The 19,360-nt window shown below is 39.8% G+C and overlaps 1 protein-coding gene and 1 pseudogene across 1 annotated transcript in view; both read left to right on the top strand.

Annotated features, from left to right (window-relative positions):
- The window catches only part of NUP210L (nucleoporin 210 like), a 111,212-nt gene that overhangs the window by 24,570 nt on the left and 67,282 nt on the right, over nucleotides 1-19,360 (top strand). The window contains exons 10-14 of the mRNA XM_076000154.1: nucleotides 40-186; nucleotides 9,670-9,807; nucleotides 10,628-10,783; nucleotides 15,391-15,589; nucleotides 18,640-18,785. Of these exons, the coding sequence (XP_075856269.1) occupies nucleotides 40-186; nucleotides 9,670-9,807; nucleotides 10,628-10,783; nucleotides 15,391-15,589; nucleotides 18,640-18,785 (786 nt within the window). The remainder of the gene's footprint in view (nucleotides 1-39; nucleotides 187-9,669; nucleotides 9,808-10,627; nucleotides 10,784-15,390; nucleotides 15,590-18,639; nucleotides 18,786-19,360) is intronic.
- On the top strand, nucleotides 16,480-16,595 carry LOC142869719 (uncharacterized; annotated as a pseudogene).

Raw genomic sequence — 19,360 nt, 5'->3', positions numbered from 1 at the left:
ATATCTTCCAATTCATATTGCTGTTGTGCTGATTTTCAGAATCTCAGGATTTCATACAACTTTCTAAACGATTACTTTGAAGAGCAGAGACCATTAACTACTGTGAATGGATCTTACCATGTAGTAAAAGCCCTGAAAGATGGTGTTGTGGTGATAAATGCATCCCTGACTTCCATCATTCATCAGGTAGGAATTAAAAGAACAATCTTTGTATCCTAGAACACTGAAGAGGCTTGGCTGACTATTTTGTTTTTGTTTTTTTAACAAAGATCTTATTTATTTATTTATGTTTTAGAGATGGGGGTCTCACTATGTCACCCAGGCTGATCTTGAACTCCTGGCCTCAAGTGATCCTCTTACCTTAGCTCCCCAAAGTGCTAGGATTAAAGGCGTGAGGCACCAAGCCCAGATTTGGCTGACTTGATTTGCAAGCAGATATATGGCATATTCCACCTTTATCTTTTACAAAAATAAAAAGGATACTGATAAATAATGCACTCAGTAGTTTATACCTCTACAAATTTTCTGTTTCAATCTTTGCTATTATACATACAGTATCTGCATTTGTAGTCATATATATCATTGTGTATATACATATACATTGTGTATATACATACATATATATATATCAATGTGTATATATCATTTGGGGTTCCTTTAAAAATTATTTCATATGCATATTTCCATGTGTCGTCAGGTCCACATAGGGTACTTTTTAGTCTAAAGATCCAAAAAGTCAATATGCCATTTTATTTACCTGTGCCCCCAACATTGAACTTTTGCATTATTTCCAGTTTTTTGCTATTGTAAATGGCATACATTTCTTCCCTTTTGGTTAATTTTCATATCTTGTAATACGAGAAATGGAATTAGTTACTGGGTAAGGTGATAAGGAATTAATCTGTTTCTGATGTCTCCAAAATGTATAAGTGTCCTGATTTTTAATAGCCTGTCAAACCTGCTTCCCTCTCCCAAACCTACTTTTTCTCCAATCCTCCTTTCACCCAGTTATTTAAGACAAAATCCCAAGAGTCACGCTAGACTCTGCCTTCTCCCTCAGCTTCAATCTTCAATACATTATTAAGTACTATGTTGATTCTTCTAAATGTCTCTCAAATCCATTCATTTCTTACTATTTCCACTGCTGTCTTTCACCTAAACTTCTGAGTGGCTTCCAAACTGGTATTCCTAACTCCACTCTTGTCCCTAGCTAGAATGATATTCCAAAAACTACAAAAATGATAATGTGTTTCTTTACCTTTTTAAATTCCTTTGATGGCTACTGATTCTAAGGCAGAGTTTAAACTTTTTTTTTTTTTGAGACTCGCTTTGTCGCCCAGGCTAGAGTGAGCATCATGGCGTCAGCCTAGCTCACAGCAACCTCAAACTCCTGGACTCAAGCAATCCTCCTGCCTCAGCCTCCTGAGTAGCTGGGACTACAGGCATGCACCACCATGCCTGGCTAATTTTTTCTATATATATTAATTGGCCAATTAATTTCTTTCTATTTATAGTAGAGACAGGGTCTCGCTCTTGCTCAGGCTGGTTTCGAACTCCTGACCTCGAGCAATCCACCCACCTCAGCCTCCCAGAGTGCTATGATTACAGGCATGAGCCACTGTGCCCGGCCTAAACTTCTTAACATGGTTTTACAGGACCCTCTATGAGAGCGATCACAAACTGGTAACCTGCAAAGTATCTTGATTTATAGTCTTGCTTTTTATTTTGGCAAGTAAATTTATTTTTAATTGGGAAATCTCAAATAAGACCCAAGATTTCTGATCTTCTACAAAAGTATGAAGATCTGACAAATATCAGCTGGAACAGATAGTGGCTGTACCATTTAAACTGTGCTTTTCAGTCTGCTGTAGTTCCTACCATTTCCTTTTATCTTATATCCAGCTTAATAAGCCAGTTTATAGTCTCTCCTGGGCAATTGTAGGCATTTGAGTCTGTAGCTCTACCTAATTGATTGGCTCCTGACAACTTCTCCAGCCTCAGGTCTTGGTACTCTCCCTCTCTTATACTTCAACCATGCAGAACTTTCAGTTCCTAGAAAATGCTTTGCTCCTTTCTCCAAGTTTTATTTTTTGTTTTGTTTTTATTAACAAATGCAATTCCTTTTGTCTACAACATTTTCTCCCTACTCAATGTACAGGTCCATAATATTCATCATGTTAATATTTGCTTCTGTGACTATGTCTAATTTGTTCATAGCTGTTTCTTTAACATTTAATAGAGTAATTGACCCAGCTACTCGGGAGGCTGAGGCAGGAGGATTGCTTAAGCCCAGGAATTTGAGGTTGCCGTGAGCTAGGCTGATGCCACGGCACTCTAGCCTAGGTGACTGAGTGAGACTCTGTCTCAAAAAAAAAAAAATAGAGTAAGTGACATATAGTTGGCACAAATAAATATTTGTTAAATGAACATATGATATTTGGATTAGTTGTGGTCAGGTATGAATCTATAGTCACCATCATCATCATTATTATTATTATTTTTTTTTTTTGAGACAGTGTCTTGCTGTATTGCCTGAGCTAGAGTGTAGTTGTCACAGCCTAGCTCATTGCAACCTCAAACTCCTGGGCTCAAGGGATCCTCCCGCTTCAGCCCCAAGAGTAGCTGGGACCACAGGCATGTGCACCCCCATGCCCAGCTAATTTTTTTTTTTTTTTCGTAGAGACGGAGTATCACTATTGCCCAGGCTGGTCTTGAACTCCTGGGCTCAAGCAATCCTCCCATATCAGCCTCCTAAAGTGCTAGCATTATAGGCATGAGCCACCACATTTAGCCTTTCAATATTTTTTAAGAACCTTGCCAAACTCACTTAACAGTTTTTTTTTTTTTTGAGACAAAGTCTCCCTCTGTTGCCCAGGCTAGAGTGCCATGGCGTCAGCCTAGCTCACAGCAACCTCAAACTCCTGGGCTTAAGCAATCCTTCTGCCTCATCCCCCCAAGTATCTGGACTACAGGCACATGCCACCATGCCCAGCTAATTTTTTCTATATATTTTTAGTTGTCTGGATAATTTCTTTCTATTTTTAGTAGAGACGGGGTCTCGCTCTTGATCAGGCTGGTCTCGAACTCCTGACCTCTAGCAATCCTCCCGCCTTGGCCTCCCAGAGTGCTAGGATTACAGGCGTGAGCCACTGCACCTGGCCCCTTGGGTTTTTGTTGTTGTTGTTGTTGTTTTAACCAGACAGAGTCTCGCTCTGTTGCCCGGGCTATTATGCCATGTCGTCAGCCTCGCTCACAGCGACCTCAAACTCCTGGGCTCAAGTGATCCTACTGCCTCAGCCTCCTGAATAGCTGGGACTACAGGTGTGTGCCACCTGTCTGGCTAATTTTTTTTGTTTTTAAGAGAGATAGGGTCTCAGTCTTGCCTGGGGCTCAGGCTGATCTCGAACTTCTGAGTTTAAGCAATCCTTCTGCCTCCACCTCTCAGAGTGCTAGGATTGTAGGCATGAACCACTGTGCCCGGCTTGAATTATTGGTCATTAAGAGTATGTTGTGGGCCGGGCGCGGTGGCTCACGCCTGTAATCATAGCACTCTGGGAGGCTGAGGCGGGTGGATTGCTCAAGGTCAGGAGTTTGAAACCAGCCTGAGCAAGAGCAAGACCCCGTCTCTACTATAAATAGAAATAAATTAATTGGCCAACTAAATATATATAGAAAAGATTAGCCAGGCATGGTGGCACATGCCTGTAGTCCCAGCTACTTGGGAGGCTGAGGCAGAAGGCTTGAGCCCAGGAGTTTGAGGTTGCTGTGAGCTAGGCTGACTCACTCTAGCCTGGGCAACAAAGCGAGACTCTGTCTCAAAAAAAAAAAAAGAGTATGTTGTGGCCAGGCATGGTGGCTCATGCCTGTAATCCTAGCTCTCTGGGAGGCCAAGGCAGGAGGATTGCTCTCGAAACTAGCCTGAGCAAGAGCAAGAGCAAGACCCCGTTTCTACTATAAATAGAAAGAAATTAATTGGCCAACTAATATATATATAGAAAAAATTAGCCAGGCATGGTGGTGCATGCCTGTAGCCCCAGCTACTTGGGAGGCTGAGGCAGGAGGATTGCTTGAGCCCAGGAGTTTGAGGTTGCTGTGAGCTAGGCTGACACCACAGCACTCTGGCCCGGGCGATAAAGTGAGACTTTGCCTCAAAACAAAACAAACAAACAAACAAAAAACCTACTTTTACTTAGTGTAAAAAGAAATGAAGAAAGAAAGAGTATGTTGTTTAATATTCACATTTGTGAGTTGTCTAGTTTTTCTTTTTTTTTTTATTAATTTTTTTTATATATTTATCAGTTGGCCAATTAATTTCTTTCTATTTATAGTAGAGACGGGGTCTTGCTCTTGCTCAGGCTGGTTTTGAACTCCTGACCTTGAGCAATCAGCCCGCCTCGGCCTCCCAAGAGCTAGGATTACAGGCGTGAGCCACAGCGCCCGGCCGATTGTCTAGTTTTTCTTGTGTTTCTTTGTGTGAGTTCCAGTTTTAGTCCATTATGGTTGGAGAAGATACTATATATGGTTTCAGTTTTTAAAATTTATTGACACTTGTTTTGTGGCCTAACATATAGTCTCTCTTGGAGAATGTTATATGCACACTTGAAAAGAATGTGTATTCTAGTGTTTTTGCATGAAGTGTTCTCTGTATGTCTATTAGGTATAGTTGATTTGTAGTGTTGTTCAAGTCCGCTGCTTCCTTATTGATCTTTCTGTTGGTTCTATCCATTATTGTAACTAGGTTATTGAAATCTTCAACTATCATTATAAAATTGTCTATTTCTCCCTTCAATTTTGTCGATTTTTGCTTCATATATTTTGGGTCTCTGTTAGGTACATGTATGTTTATAATTGTTATATCTTTTTGATGAATTGACCCATTTATCAATATAGGACATCCTTCTTTGTCTTTTATAATAATTATTTAAAGTCTTTCTTGTTTGGTAATTGTATAGCATCTCCCTTACCAACTCTCTTCTGGTTACTATTTGCATGGACTGACCTTTTATTTTCAACCTATTTGTGTCTTTGGATCTAAAGTAAATCTCTTGTAGACAGTATGTATTTGGATCATGTTTTTCTTCATCCATTCTGTCATTCTCTGGCTTTTAATTGAAGAAATTAATCCACTTGTATTTAGAATATAGTTGACCCTTGAACAATGCTGGGGTTACGGACTCTATCCCCTACACAATCAAAAACCTACATGTAATTTTTGACTGCCTCAGAACTTAAGTACTAATAGCCTATAATTGGCCAAAAGCCTTACCAATAACATAGTCAATTAACACATATTTTGTATATTATATGTATTATATTCTGTATTCTTACAAAGTAAGTTAGAGAAAAGAAAATGTTATTAAGAAAATCATAACAAGGAAGAGTAAGAGGAGGGGTTAGTCTTGCTATCTCAGGGGTGACAGAGGTGGAAGAAAATCCATATATAAGTGAACCCATGCAATCGAAAGTTGGTTGTTCAATGTTAACTGTAATTACTGATAGGGAATTTTGCTACTTATTTTCTTTTTGAGACAGGGTCTTATTCTATTGCCCAGGTTAGAGTGCAGTTAGCATCATCATAGCTCACTGCAATTTCAAACTCCTGGGCTCAAGTGAGCCTCTTGCCTCAGCCTCCCAAGTAACTAGGGACTACAGGTGTTCATCACCACACTGAACTAATTTTTCTATTTTTGTAGAGGCATGATCCTGCTGTGTTGCTCAGGCTGGTCTCAAACTCCTGACCTCAAGCAATCCTTCCACCTCAGCCTCGCCAATGCTAGGATTACAAGTATGAGACATTGCACCCAGCCTATTTCACTATTTTTTCCTATATGCCTTACATATTTTTTTGTTCCTCATTTACTCCATTACTGCTTTCTTTTGTGCTTAATTGATTTTTTTGAAGTGTATCATTTTGATTTTCTTCTCAATTTCTTTTCTGTATTTTTTAATTTTCTTAATAGCCTTGGGATTATAATTAATGTTTTAAATTATGACAATCTAGTTTGAATTAATATGAATTTAGCTTCAACAGTATATAAAAAGTTTGCTCTGTAGAGCTCTACATCTACCCCTTTATGTTGTTATTGTCATAATTTACATCTTTAAGCATTGTGTGCTCATTAACACAGGTTTATAATTATTGTTTTGTTTTATACATTTGTTTGGAGTTTTTATTTTTGTTTTTGTTTTTGTTTTTTTTTAAGACAGGGTCTTGCTCTGTTCCCCGGGCTAGAATGCAGTCACATCATCATAGCCCACTGCAGCCTCAAACTCCTGGGCTCAAGTGATCCTCTTGCCTCAGTTTTCTGAGTAGCTGGAAATACAGGCGTGCACCACAATGCCCAGCTAATTTTTGTATTTTTTGTAGAGATGGGGTCTTGCTATGTTGCTCAGGCTGGTCTCAAACTCCTGGCCTTAAGTGATTCTCCTGCCTTGGCCTCCTATAGTGCTAGGATTACAGGCATGAGCTACCACACCCAGCCTAAATTTCTACTTTTAATTGTTCACTGCTAGTATATAAAAATATAATTGATTTTTTGTATGTTACCTTAATAACCTTAGTTACCTTTTGTATGTTACCTTTCTGTATGTTACCTTGATAGCTTCCTGAGTTTGCTTATTAGTTCTAGTAATTTTTGTGTAGGTTCCTTAGGATTTCTTACATATACAGTTATGCTATACGCAAATAAAGACAGTTTACTTCTTTCATTCCCATAAATATGCCTTTTAGTACTTTTTCTTACCTTATTGCACTGGCTAGGACCTCTCCTACAATGTTGAGTAGAAATGGCGAGGTGTACGCATTTGCCTTGTTCCTGATCTTAAGGGAAAAACATTCAAACTTTCACCATTATGTATAGTCTTAGCTATTTAGATTTTGTATAGATGTTCATTCTCAGGTTGAGCATTTTCTATTCCTATTTTGTTGAGAAATTTTATCATGAATTGGTATTTGATTTTGTCAATACTATTTCTACCTGTACTAATTTGACCAATATGATTTTTTTCTTTAGTGTGTAAATACGGTGATTTACATTGACTGATTTTCTAATATTAAACCAATGTTACATTCTTTTTATATATATATATATATTTTTTTTTTTTTTTAGTTGCACAGCTAATTTATTTCTATTTTTAATAGAAATGGGGTCTCGCTCTTGCTCAGGCTGGTCTCGAACTCCTGACCTCAAGCAATCCTCCTGCCTCAGCCTCCCAAAGTGCTAGGATTACAGGTGTGAACCACCACGCCTGGTCCCCATGTTACATTCTTTTTTTTTTTTTTTTTTTGAGACAGAGTCTCACTTTCTTGCTCAGGCTAGAGTGAGTGCCGTGGCGTCAGCCTGGCTCACAGCAACCTCAATCTCTTGGGCTCAGCGATCCTACTGCCTCAGCCTCCCTAGTAGCTGGGACTACAGGCATGCGCCACCATGCCCGGCTAATTTTTTTTGTATATATATTTTTAGTTAGTCAATTAATTTCTTTCTATATTTTGGTAGAGACGGGGTCTTGCTCAGGCTGGTTTTGAACTCCTGACCTCGAGCAATCCGCCTGCCTCGGCCTCCCAGAGTGCTAGGATTACAGGCGTGAGCCACCTCGCCCAGCCCCCATGTGGCATTCTTGAGATAAATTTTCCTTGATCATGATTTGTTAACCTTTTATATATTGCTGGATCAAATTTGCTAAAATTGTGTCAATGAATTTTGCATCTATTTTCATGGGCCCTGTAGGTTTTTTCTTCTATTTTTTCTTATAAGTTCTTTATCCACATATGCCAAAATCTTATAGTTATGGAGGTCAAAAGTCCAAAATTAGGCTGGGCGCGGTGGCTCACGCCTGTAATCCTAGCACTTTGGGAGGCTGAGGCGGGCGGATTGCTCAAGGTCAGGAGTTCGAAACCAGCCTGAGCGAGACCCCGTCTCTACCAAAAATAGAAAGAAATTAATTGACCAACTAAAAATATATATACAAAAAATTAGCCGGGCATGGTGGCGCATGCCTGTAGTCCCAGCTACTCGGGAGGCTGAGACAGTAGGATCGCTGAGCCCAGGAGATTGAGGTTGCTATGAGCCAGGCTGACACCATGGCACTCACTCTAGCCTGGGCAACAAAGTGAGACTCTGTCTCAAAAAAAAAAAAAAAAAATAAGTCCAAAATTAATCTCAGTGGCCTAAAATGTTCTTTTAAACTGAGAGACTTATTTTCAGTTTATGATCCAAATACCTTAAGAGAGTGAGGAAAAAATCAGGGCCATCACTGCAGATTTGAGACTGCTAATATATATTTTAAGACTTTTTTTTTTTAAAAGACAGGGTCTCACTATATTGCCTAGGCTAGATTTGAACTCTTGACTCAAGCAATCCTCCTATCTCAGCCTCCTATACACCTGGCTAGTCCTTCTTAAAAGATAGATTTTACCTTCAAAGAAAAAATACCAGTGTAACTGAGTGTGAGGACTCCATTTTACCTGTATAGATTTTCCTACAAGCACTATGCTTGTTTTTAAGTATGAGGAGAATGTCTTACCCCAGCACCTTTCTTTCTTTTTTCTTTCATTATTTTTATTTTAGCGTATTATGGGGGTACAAGTGTTAAGATTGCATATATTGCCCATGCCCCCGTCCACCCTCGAGTAAGAGCTTCAAGTGTGTCCATCCTCCAAATGTTGCACATCTAACTCATTGTGGTTGTATATACCCATCCCCTCCTCCCCCCTCCCACCCTCCCGACACCCGATAAATGTTATTCCTATATGTCCACTTAGGTGTTGATCCGTTAATACCAGTTTGCTGATGAGTACATGTGGTGGTTGTTTTTCCATTCTTGAGATACTTCACTTAGTAGAATGGGTTCCAGCTCTATCCAGGAATATACAAGAGGGCCAGCACCTTTCAATGTTCTCCTTTTTTTCTTAGTATTATAGCTTATAATATCCCTCTGCCTTTACAGGCTATAAACTTATCTGATGGATGTCCAATGGTCTTTCTGAAACTATGATTTCTCTTCCTATGTTGCAGTTGAAAGTTGGTTTTTCAATGTTAACTGTAATTACTGATAGGGAAGGACTTCTTTTATTTAAGAAACTCTTTTATTTAATAAAATTTTAAATTCGTTTTCCTGGTTGTAATACATAGTTTAGATCCAGCAAAATCTCCTTTTATAAAATCTCATTATTATTGAACTATAGTAGTTGTACTTCATTATTGAAGAGAAATATTTATTTCTTTTATAGATAGAAACTGGTTGAGTAATTTATTAGCACACAGTTTTGCTGATGTTTTGAGTATATGAATGTGTCTTATAAGAATAGTCCTGGCCAGGCGCAGTGGCTCACACCTGTAATCCTAGCACTCTGGGAGGCCCAGGTGGGAGGATCACTTGAGCTCAAGAGTTCGAGCCCAAAATAAAGGAGTTTGAGACCAGCCTGAACAAGAGTGAGACCCGTCCCTACTAAAAATAGAAAAATTAGGCATGTGTCATGGTGTGCGCCTATAGTCCCAGCTATTCAAGAAGCTGAGGCAGAGGATTATTTGAGCTTTGCGCCCAGGAGTTTGAGGTTGCTGTGAGTTAGGCTGACACCACAGCACTCTACTCAGGGCAACAGAGTGAGACTCTGTCTCAAAAAAAAGTCCTTATACAATATATTTTGTTCCTTTTTTCCTGCTCTTCTAGAATAAAAATATTCAGCCTATAAAATGTCTAATCAAACATCAGCAAGAAGTGAAGATTTATTTTCCCATCAAGCTTACACCCAACTTTCTGGCATTTCCTCATCATCCTATGGGAATGTTATATCGTTATAAAGTACAGGTATGTTGTCCTATAAGACTTCACAAAGAGCTAAGTTAATTTATCTGATACTTTAATTACTGAAATTGTATTAATGTTAAATTTTATTTCACCCAATCCTAATAGTATAACTCAGTTTTTGGCAACAGCCAAATTATGTTCTTGAATACTGTCATCTATAGTAAAACTTGGTGTGCATTTGGTCTCTCTTCCATATATCTTTTCCTTGTGAGTTTTAAAAAGTTTTGTAAAGTTCCTTTATACCCTTTTTTGACATTTTGTGATACTACCATTAATTACATTAATTAACCTCCCTTTAGTATTTATCTTGCCTAGTAAGCTACTTTGCTATAGCATCACAGTTTCTTTTTTTTTTTTTTTTTTTTTGAGACAGAGTCTCACTTTGTTGCCCCAGGCTAGAGTGAGTGCCGTGGAGTCAGCCTGGCTCACAGCAACCTCAATCTCCTGGGCTCAGCGATCCTACTGCCTCAGCCTCCTGAGTAGCTGGGACTACAGGCATGTGCCACCATGCCCGGCTAATTTTTTTTTGTATATATATTTTTAGTTGGTCAATTAATTTCTTTCTATTTTTGGTAGAGACGGGGTCTCACTCAGGCTGGTTTCGAACTCCTGACCTTGAGCAATCCGCCCGCCTCGGCCTCCCAAAGTGCTAGGATTACAGGCGTGAGCCACCGCGCCCGGCCTAGCATCACAGTTTCTTAATGTGTCCAGAAAAAATTTATTATATGGTTTCATTATTTCCTAAACGTTATTTCACCAGCCAAGTTTATATTCAATTTTTCCTCCTGTAGCAATTAAATATAATATTGTTTTTTCACAGGTAGAGGGTGGTAGTGGCAACTTCACCTGGACCTCTTCTAATGAAACAGTGGTCATGGTAACCACCAAAGGAGTGGTGACTGCAGGTCAGGTCAGGGGGAACAGTACTGTTTTGGCCCGAGATGTACAAAATCCCTTTCGATATGGAGAAATTAAGGTAAATGACTTTCCAAAGAACCTTCTTCTTACCCCTTAAATACTAATGTCTAAATGTAAGTACGTTAACACATTTTTTAAAAGTTTCTAGTTCAACTTGGCTATTTAAAAATAATGCTGATGGCCGGGCGTGGTGGCTCACGCCTGTAATCCTAGCTCTCTGGGAGGCTGAGACGGGCGGATGGCTCAAGGTCAGGAGTTCGAAACCAGCCTGAGCAAGAGTGAGACCCTGTCTCTACTATAAATAGAAAGAAATTAATTGGTCAACTAATATATATAGGAAAAATTAGCCGGGCATGGTGGCACATGCCTGTAGTCCTAGCTACTTGGGAGGCTGAGGCAGTAGGATTGCTTGAGCCCAGGAGTTTGAGGTTGCTGTGAGCTAGGCTGACGCCACAGCACTCACTCTAGCCTGGGCAACAAAGTGAGACTCTGTCTCAAAAAAAATAAAAAAAATAAAAATAAATAAAAATAAAAATAATGCTGAGGCCAGACGTGGTGGTGGCTCACGCCTGTAATCCTAGCACTCTGGGAGGCTGAGGCAGGCAGATCCCTCAAGGTCAGGAGTTTGAGACCAGCCTGAGCAAAAGTGAGATCCCGTCTCTACTAAAAATAGAAAGAAATTAATTGGCCAATTAATATATAGAAAAAAAATTAGCCAGGCATAGTGGTGCATGCCTGTAGTCCCAGCTACTCGGAGGCTGAGGCAGCAAGATTGCTTCAGCCCAGGAGTTTGAGGTTGCTGTGAGCTAGGCTGACGCCACGCAGTCTACCCAGGGCAACAAAGTAAGATTCTGTCTCAAAAAAAAGTAAAAAATAAAAAAATATATATATATATTGCTGAAATTCAGTCCTGGAAGTACATATTCCTTAAATATCTCTGTAACTGGGTTGAATTCTGCTTCCCTTAATAGCTACTTATTTAACATCTGTATTGTTTCCTCTTCTATAAAATGGGGATAATGTTAGTATCTATCTCAAAGGTTATTGATAGAATTATTGAAAAATGTTTTTAACTGGAAAATTTTGGAAATAAAATGATGAGATGTATTTTACATTTACTGATTTTTTTTTTTTTTTGAGACAGAGTCTCACTTTGTTGCCCAGGCTAGAGTGAGTGCTGTGGCGTCAGTCTAGCTCACAGCAACCTCAAACTCCTGGCTCAAGCAATCCTCCTGCCTCAGCCTCCCAAGTAGCTGGGACTACAGGCATTCGCCACCATGCCCGGCTAATTTTTTGTATATATATATTAGTTGGCCAATTAATTTCTTTCTATTTAATTTAATTTTTTTTTTTTTTTTTTTTAGACAGAGTCTCGCTTTGTTGCCCAGGCTAGAGTGAGTGCCATGGCGTCAGCCTAGCTCACAGCAACCTCAAACTCCTGGGCTGGAGTGATCCTTCTGCCTCAGCCTCCCGGGTAGCTGGGACTACAGGCATGCGCCACCATGCCCGGCTAATTTTTTTTTACATATATATCAGTTGGCCAATTAATTTCTTTCTATTTATAGTAGAGACGGGGGTCTCACTCTTGCTCAGGCTGGTTTTGAACTCCTGACCTCGAGCAATCCGCCCGCCTCGGCCTCCCAGAGAGCTAGGATTACAGGCGTGAGCCACCGCGCCCGGCCTACATTTACTGATTTTAAAAACATATGTAGGCCGGGTACAGTGGCTCACGCTTGTAATCCTAGCACTCTGGGAGGCCGAGGTGAGCAGATTGCTCGAGGTCAGGAGTTCAAAACCAGCCTGAGCAAGAGTGAGACCCTGTCTCTACTATAAATAGAAAGAAATTAATTGGCCAACTAATATATATATACAAAAAATTAGCCGGGCATGGTGGCACATGCCTGTAGTCCCAGCTACTCGGGAGGCTGAGGCACCAAGATTGCTTGAGCCCAGGAGTTTGAGATTGCTGTGAGCTAGGCTAATGTCACAGCACTCTAGCCCGGGCAACAGAGTGAGACTCTGTCTCAAAAAAAATAAAATAAAATAAAACTGTATTAGGTTTCATAGCACATTTAGAGACGCATAATGTACCATCCCTACCATAAAGAATTTAAAGTCTACCTAGGAAGATATAGTCACATGAAAAGTTAAATAACATTTTAAGGAAATGATATCTGAGGTATTTTAAAGCAATGTATGGACCAGGTGCAGTGGCTCACTCCTATAATCTGAGCACTTTGTGAGGCTGAGGAGGGAGGAGCACTTGAGGTCAAAAGTTCGAGACCAGCCCAAGCAAGCTTGAGATTCCATCTCTGCAAAAATTAGAAAAAATAGCTAGGCATGATAGCACATGCTCATACTCCCAGCTACTCAGGAGACTGAGGCAGGAGAATCCCTTGAGTCCCGGAGTTTGAGGTTGCAGTGAGCTCTGATTATGCCACTGCACTCTAGCCAGGGCAACAGAATGAGACTCTGTCTCAAAAAAAAGAAAGCAATGTGTGATTGAGAACTACTTGAATTGTACAGTAAGTACTATTAGTTTATAAAAGAAAAATCCTTGTGGATGGGACTAGTTGAAGACTATCATGAAAGAGATGGGAACTTGAATAAGACTTTGGAGAAAGGAAGCAAACTAAGACTGACGGGTAAAATCTAGACTGCTGCCTTTTTTGGTTAATAAAGCTTTCTCAAAACTCAGCCACTTTCTAGATCTACCATTTGATCCAGCAATTCCACTACTGGGCATCTACCCAAAAGATCAAATGACACTCTACAAAAATGGCACCTGCACTTGAATGTTTATAGCAGCAAAATTCACAATTGTAAAGTTGTGGAAACACAACCCAAGTGTCCATCAATACATGAATGGATTAATAAAATGTGGTATATGTATACCATGGAGTACTCTTCAGCTTTAAGAAACAATGGTGATATAGCACCTCTTGTATTTTCCTGGATAGAGCTGGAACCCATTCTACTAAGTGAAGTATCTCAAGAATGGAAAAACAAGCACCACATGTACTCACCAGCAAATTGGTATTAACGGGTCAACACCTAAGTGGACATATAGGAATAACATTTATCAGGTGTCAGGCAGGTGGGAGAGGGGAGGAGGTGAGGAGGGGAGGAGGGAATGGGTATATACAAACATAATGATTGAGATGTGCAACGTTTGGGGGATGGTCACTCTTGAAGCTCTGACTCGAGGGGGAAAAGGGGCATGGGCAATGTATGTAACCTTAACATTTGTACCCCCATAATATGCTGAAATAAAAAAAATTAAATTAAAAAAAAAACCTCAGCTACTTTCATTCATTTACATATTATCTATGGCTGCTTTCATTCACAAATACAGAGTTGGGTAGTTACCACAGAGAACTTGTAGCCTACACAAGATTAGAATATTTACTATCTGGCCCTTTACAGAAGCAAGCCAACCCCTGCTGTAGGCAATGGGGGAACCAACACAGATTTGTTTTGTTTTGTTTTGTTTTGTTTTTTCCAGCACAGGTTTTTAAACAGATCAATAATATGACAAGGCCTCTGTTTTGAAAGATATCTAATTATTTTTATGATCAGACAATAACAGCTATAGTATTTTTTAAACAAAGATAGTTGTTGGTGCTATAGACTAGTACACTAGCATGCATTGGAGGGAGAAAGTGAAGGCAAAGACTCCAACTAAGCCTCAACTAGTGAAATGGTAATGAGAATAAAAAGAAGTGGACAAATGGAGAATTTTTTACAGGTAGACTTAATCGGATTTGATGCCTAGTTGAATGGGGAAAATTGAAAGATTTAAAGCCACAGAGATGATGTGGAGGTTTCTAGCTTTGGCAATAGGGTGGATAGAAAATACAACAAAAGGGGAAAGATGATGAATTTAGTTTGGGGTACATTTAGTGTGATCCACCAATGGAACGTTCAAATGGATGTTTGTAGTTGGAAATAGGAATCTGAAGTTCAACTGAAAGATCGGAGCTGGCAAGTTATCATATGGTTGGTCACTGAAGCTTTGGGACTGGATAAGATTTCCTAGGAAGAACATATAGAGTTAGAAGAGAAAGTGGATCCTGTATAATGTGTCACTTTAAGGGAGATAGGCAGCAGGAAAGGAAGAAGCAGAAGAAAATTTTGTCACATAATGTGACAAAAACGACAAAAGATATTTTTAAAAGATATCAAGAAAGAGGAAGTACTCTAAGTCAGAGATCAGCAAACTTTTTCTGTAAAGGGTCCAGACAGTAAATACATTAGTCATTGCAGGCCACATACACTCTCTATCTTATAATCTTCTTCTTTGTTGTTTTTGTCATCATTTTATAATCCTCTGAAAATATAAAAACTGTTCTTAGCTCACTGTATAAAAACAAGTCATGTGCTGACCATAGTTTCCCAGATCCCTGCTGTGTGGTGTTAGATGCTTTAAAGACATCAATCAATCAAATAATTAAAAAAGTGACATGTTTAGCACCTAGTGTGTGTGTGTGTGTGTGTGTGTAAAATAGTATATATTAATAATATAAATAACATTTATATAGTGTATGTTTTTGTATACAATATATATATTCATGCTTATGTATTTAAATATTTAAGGAATTATTTCTTTTCTTCTAAGACTTTCCTAACGTAACTTTCTTGTAAAATGAATTTTTTCCCCTCCAGATATATGTCCTAAAACTGAAAAAAATGGAACTGTTACCATTTCATGCTGATGTGGAGATTGGCCAGTTTATAGAAATCCCCATTGCAATGTATCATGTAAATAAAGAGACCAAAGAGGCCATTGCATTCACAGACTGCTCTCATTTATCCTTGGATCTGAACATGGATAAGCAAGGAGTCTTTACGCTTTTCAAAGAAGGTAAGAGCAGGTTTTTAATTTTCTCCTTCCTTTGTCTTTAAGAAACCAGTTATCGGCCAGGAGTGGTGGCTCATGCCTGTAATCCTAGCACTCTGGGAGGCCGAGGCAGGTGGATTGCTCAAGGTCATGAGTTCGAAACCAGCCTGAGCAAAATTGAGACCCCCGTCTCTACTATAAATAGAAAGAAATTAACTGGCCAACTAATATATATATATATATATGTATATATATAAAATAAGCCGGGCATGGTGGCACATGCCTGTAGTCCCAGCTACTTGGGAGGCTGAGGCAGAAGGATTGCTTGAGCCCAGGAGTTTGAGGTTGCTGTGAGCTAGGCTGATGCCACAGCACTCACTCAAGCCTGGGCAACAAAGCGAGACTCTGTCTCAAAAAAAAGAAAAAGGAACCAGTTATCAATTCAGAAACTACCAATTATAGTCTAAATTCACATATTATCTTTCTTTCTTTTTTTTTTTTTTTTGAGACAGAGTCTCACTTTGTTGTCCAGGCTAGAGTGAGTGCAGTGGCGTCAGCCTAGCTCACAGCAACCTCAAACTCCTGGGCTCGAGTGATCCTTCTGCCTCAGCCTCCCGAGTAGCTAGGACTACAGGCATGTGCCACCATGCCCAGCTAATTTTTTATATATATATCAGTTGGCCAATTAATTTCTTTCTATTTATAGTAGAGACGGGGTCTTGCTCTTGTTCAGGCTGGTTTTGAACTCCTGACCTTGAGCAATCCGCCCGCCTCGGCCTCCCAGAGAGCTAGGATTACAGGCGTGAGCCACTGCGCCCGGCCGTATTATCTTTCTTTATAATACTTTTATTTATTCTATCAACTGCCATGCAGTAGGTGTTATACTCCTCATTATACAAGAAACAAAGACATAGATGCTCGCTTCGGCAGCACATATACTAAAATTGGAATGATACAGAGAAGATTAGCATGGCCTCTGCGCAAGGATGACACACAAATTCATGAAGAAACAAAGACATAGAAATTTTTTTTTTTTTTTTGAGACAGAGTCTCGCTTTGTTGCCCAGGCTAGAGTGAGTGCAGTGGCGTCAGCCTAGCTCACAGCAACCTCAAACTCCTGGGCTCGAGTGATCCTTCTGCCTCAGCCTCCCGGGTAGCAGGGACTACAGGCATGCGCCACCATGCCCGGCTAATTTTTTATATATATATCAGTTGGCCAATTAATTTCTTTCTATTTATAGTAGAGACGGGGTCTCACTCTTGCTCAGGCTGGTTTCGAACTCCTGACCTTGAGCAATCCGCCCGCCTCGGCCTCCCAAGAGCTAGGATTACAGGCGTGAGCCACAGCGCCCGGCCTTTTTTTTTTTTTTTTTTGAGACAGAGTCTCGCTTGTTGACCAGGCTAGAGTGAGTGCCGTGGCGTCAGCCTAGCTCACAGCAACCTCAAACTCCTGGGCTCAAGCAATCCTGCTGCCTCAGCCTCCCGAGTAGCTGGGACTACAGGCATGCGCCACCATGCCCGGCTAATTTTTCTATATATATTAGTTGGCCAATTAATTTCTTTCTATTTATAGTAGAGACGGGGTCTTGCTCTTGCTCAGGCTGGTTTCGAACTCCTGACCTCGAGCAATCCGCCCGCCTCAGCCTCCCAGAGTGCTAGGATTACAGGCGTGAGCCACCGCGCCCGGCAAGACATAGAAATTGAATAACATTGTGGCTGAACAATATCAGTTTTTAGCTCATAGGAAGGCTTTCCGTTTCCAGCCTCAAATTCTTTTTTTCTTTATTTAATATATATATTAATACTTTTCATGACTTCACACTTTTGCTTCATATGTTTCTAGCTAAACCAATTACTTCAGTTAAATTTTCCCATATATCTCTCCCCCCTTTATTTTTGACCAAGCAATGTTTATGGACATTAAACCTTCCTTGATGTCTCCAGCTAGAAATAATTGTTCTATATTCTAAGCTTACCACTTTCTATGAGTATTTTTTTCAATAAAGCCCTTTTTAAAGCATGATCTATCAATATTTTAAGTAATTTTTGTACTTATTCACTCTCTCCTTCTAAACGATAAATGACTTGAGGTGAGGATATTTGCTCATATATGTATCCTCACTATACATAGAATTGTGTGTGGTTTTTGTTTGTTTAGAAATGGGTCTTGTTCTGTTGCCCAGGCTAGAGTACAGTGCCCTGATCATAGCTCACTATAGCATGGAATTCCTGGGCTTAAGCGATCCTCCTCTCTCAGCCTTCTGAGTAGCTAGAACTACAAGTGCACATCACCATGCCCAGCTAATTTTTTCTTGCTTTTTGTAGAGACAGGATCTTGTTATGTTACCCAGACTGGTCTCCATCAGTGGCTGCAAGTGATTCTCTTGCCTTGGCCTTCCAAAAGATGGCCATATATCCTTACATGATATGTCTGTTAATTGAAAGAACAGATTTTTTTTTTTTTTGAAACAGAGTCTTGGTAGAGTACAGTGGCATCATCATAGCTCAGTGCAACCTCATACTCCTGGGTTCAAGCGGTCCTCTTGCCTTAGCCTTCCAAGTAGCTGAGACTACAGATGTGTGCCATCAAGCCTGGCTAATTTTTCTGTTTTTTTGTAGAGATAGGGTTGTGTTCTGGCTCAGGCTGGTCTCAAACTCCTGAGCTAAAATGATGCTCCCACCTCAGTCTCCCAGAGTAATAGGATTACAGGTGTGAGCACTGCACCTGGCCTGAAAGAACAGATTTTTATATCAACTTGATATAAAAATAGGGGCCTAGTGGTTAGTTTGAGATCAAGATGGGTTGTTTGTTTGTTTGTTTGTTTGTTTGTTTGTTTGTTTTTAGCTCTAGGGAGCTTAAAGATACACTTTTTGGCTCAATTGCTTTTTTTTTATTTCAGCATATTATGGGGGTACAAATGTTTAGGTTACATGTTTTGCTTTTCCTCTCCTGCCCCCGCAGAGTTAGAAGGATGGTATTCTTAATATATTAAAATTCTTATATTTCTGTAGCCTAATTTCCTTGAGAACTGCCTGCCTATTATCCTACTGAAATCACATCTTTTGATTCACAGGTATCCAAAGACCTGGATCAAGGCACTGTTCCAGTACACATATAGCAGCCAAATCTCTGGGCCATACTCTGGTAACAGTGAGTGTGACTGAACATGAAGAGTACTTGGAGAGCAGTGCCACATTTGCTGCTTATGAACCCCTAAAGGTGAGATATTTCATGGTAAGGAACTGGCATTTCTTTTCATGGACCCAGCTATGTCCACTTTGGGGCTTAACCCTAACCATCTATGGTCTCTACAAGGATTAGTGATAATTATATTCTTGCCACTTTTTTTTTGAGACAGTATCTCATTCTGTTGCCTTGAGTAGAGTGCTGTGGCATCAGCGTAGCTCACAGCAACCTCACTGCCTCAGCCTTCCGAGTAGTTGGGACTATAGGTGCAGCACCACCATACTTGGATGTTTCTATTTTTAGTAGAAACCGGGTCTAGCTCTTGCTGAGGCTGGTCTTAAACTCCTGAGCTCAACCAATCCTCCTGCCTCAGCCTCCTAGAGTGGATTACAGGTGTGAGCCACTGCACCTGGCCTTTTTCTTGTCACTTTTTTGTTTTTAGATCTCTAGTTCTCTCATCAAACCTGAGTTTCAGGGAGTTTACTCCTTCATGTTTCTACCACATTTTTATTTTATTTTATTTTATTTATAATTTTTTTTATTTTTTATTTTTTAATATTTTTTTAATTTTCTTTTTTCTTTTAATTTTTTCTTCAAGGATTGCATTT

The sequence above is a fragment of the Microcebus murinus genome, chromosome 2, assembly GCF_040939455.1.
Source record: "Microcebus murinus isolate Inina chromosome 2, M.murinus_Inina_mat1.0, whole genome shotgun sequence".
NCBI lineage: Eukaryota > Metazoa > Chordata > Mammalia > Primates > Cheirogaleidae > Microcebus > Microcebus murinus.
This window is presented reverse-complemented; position numbering and strand designations above follow the sequence as displayed.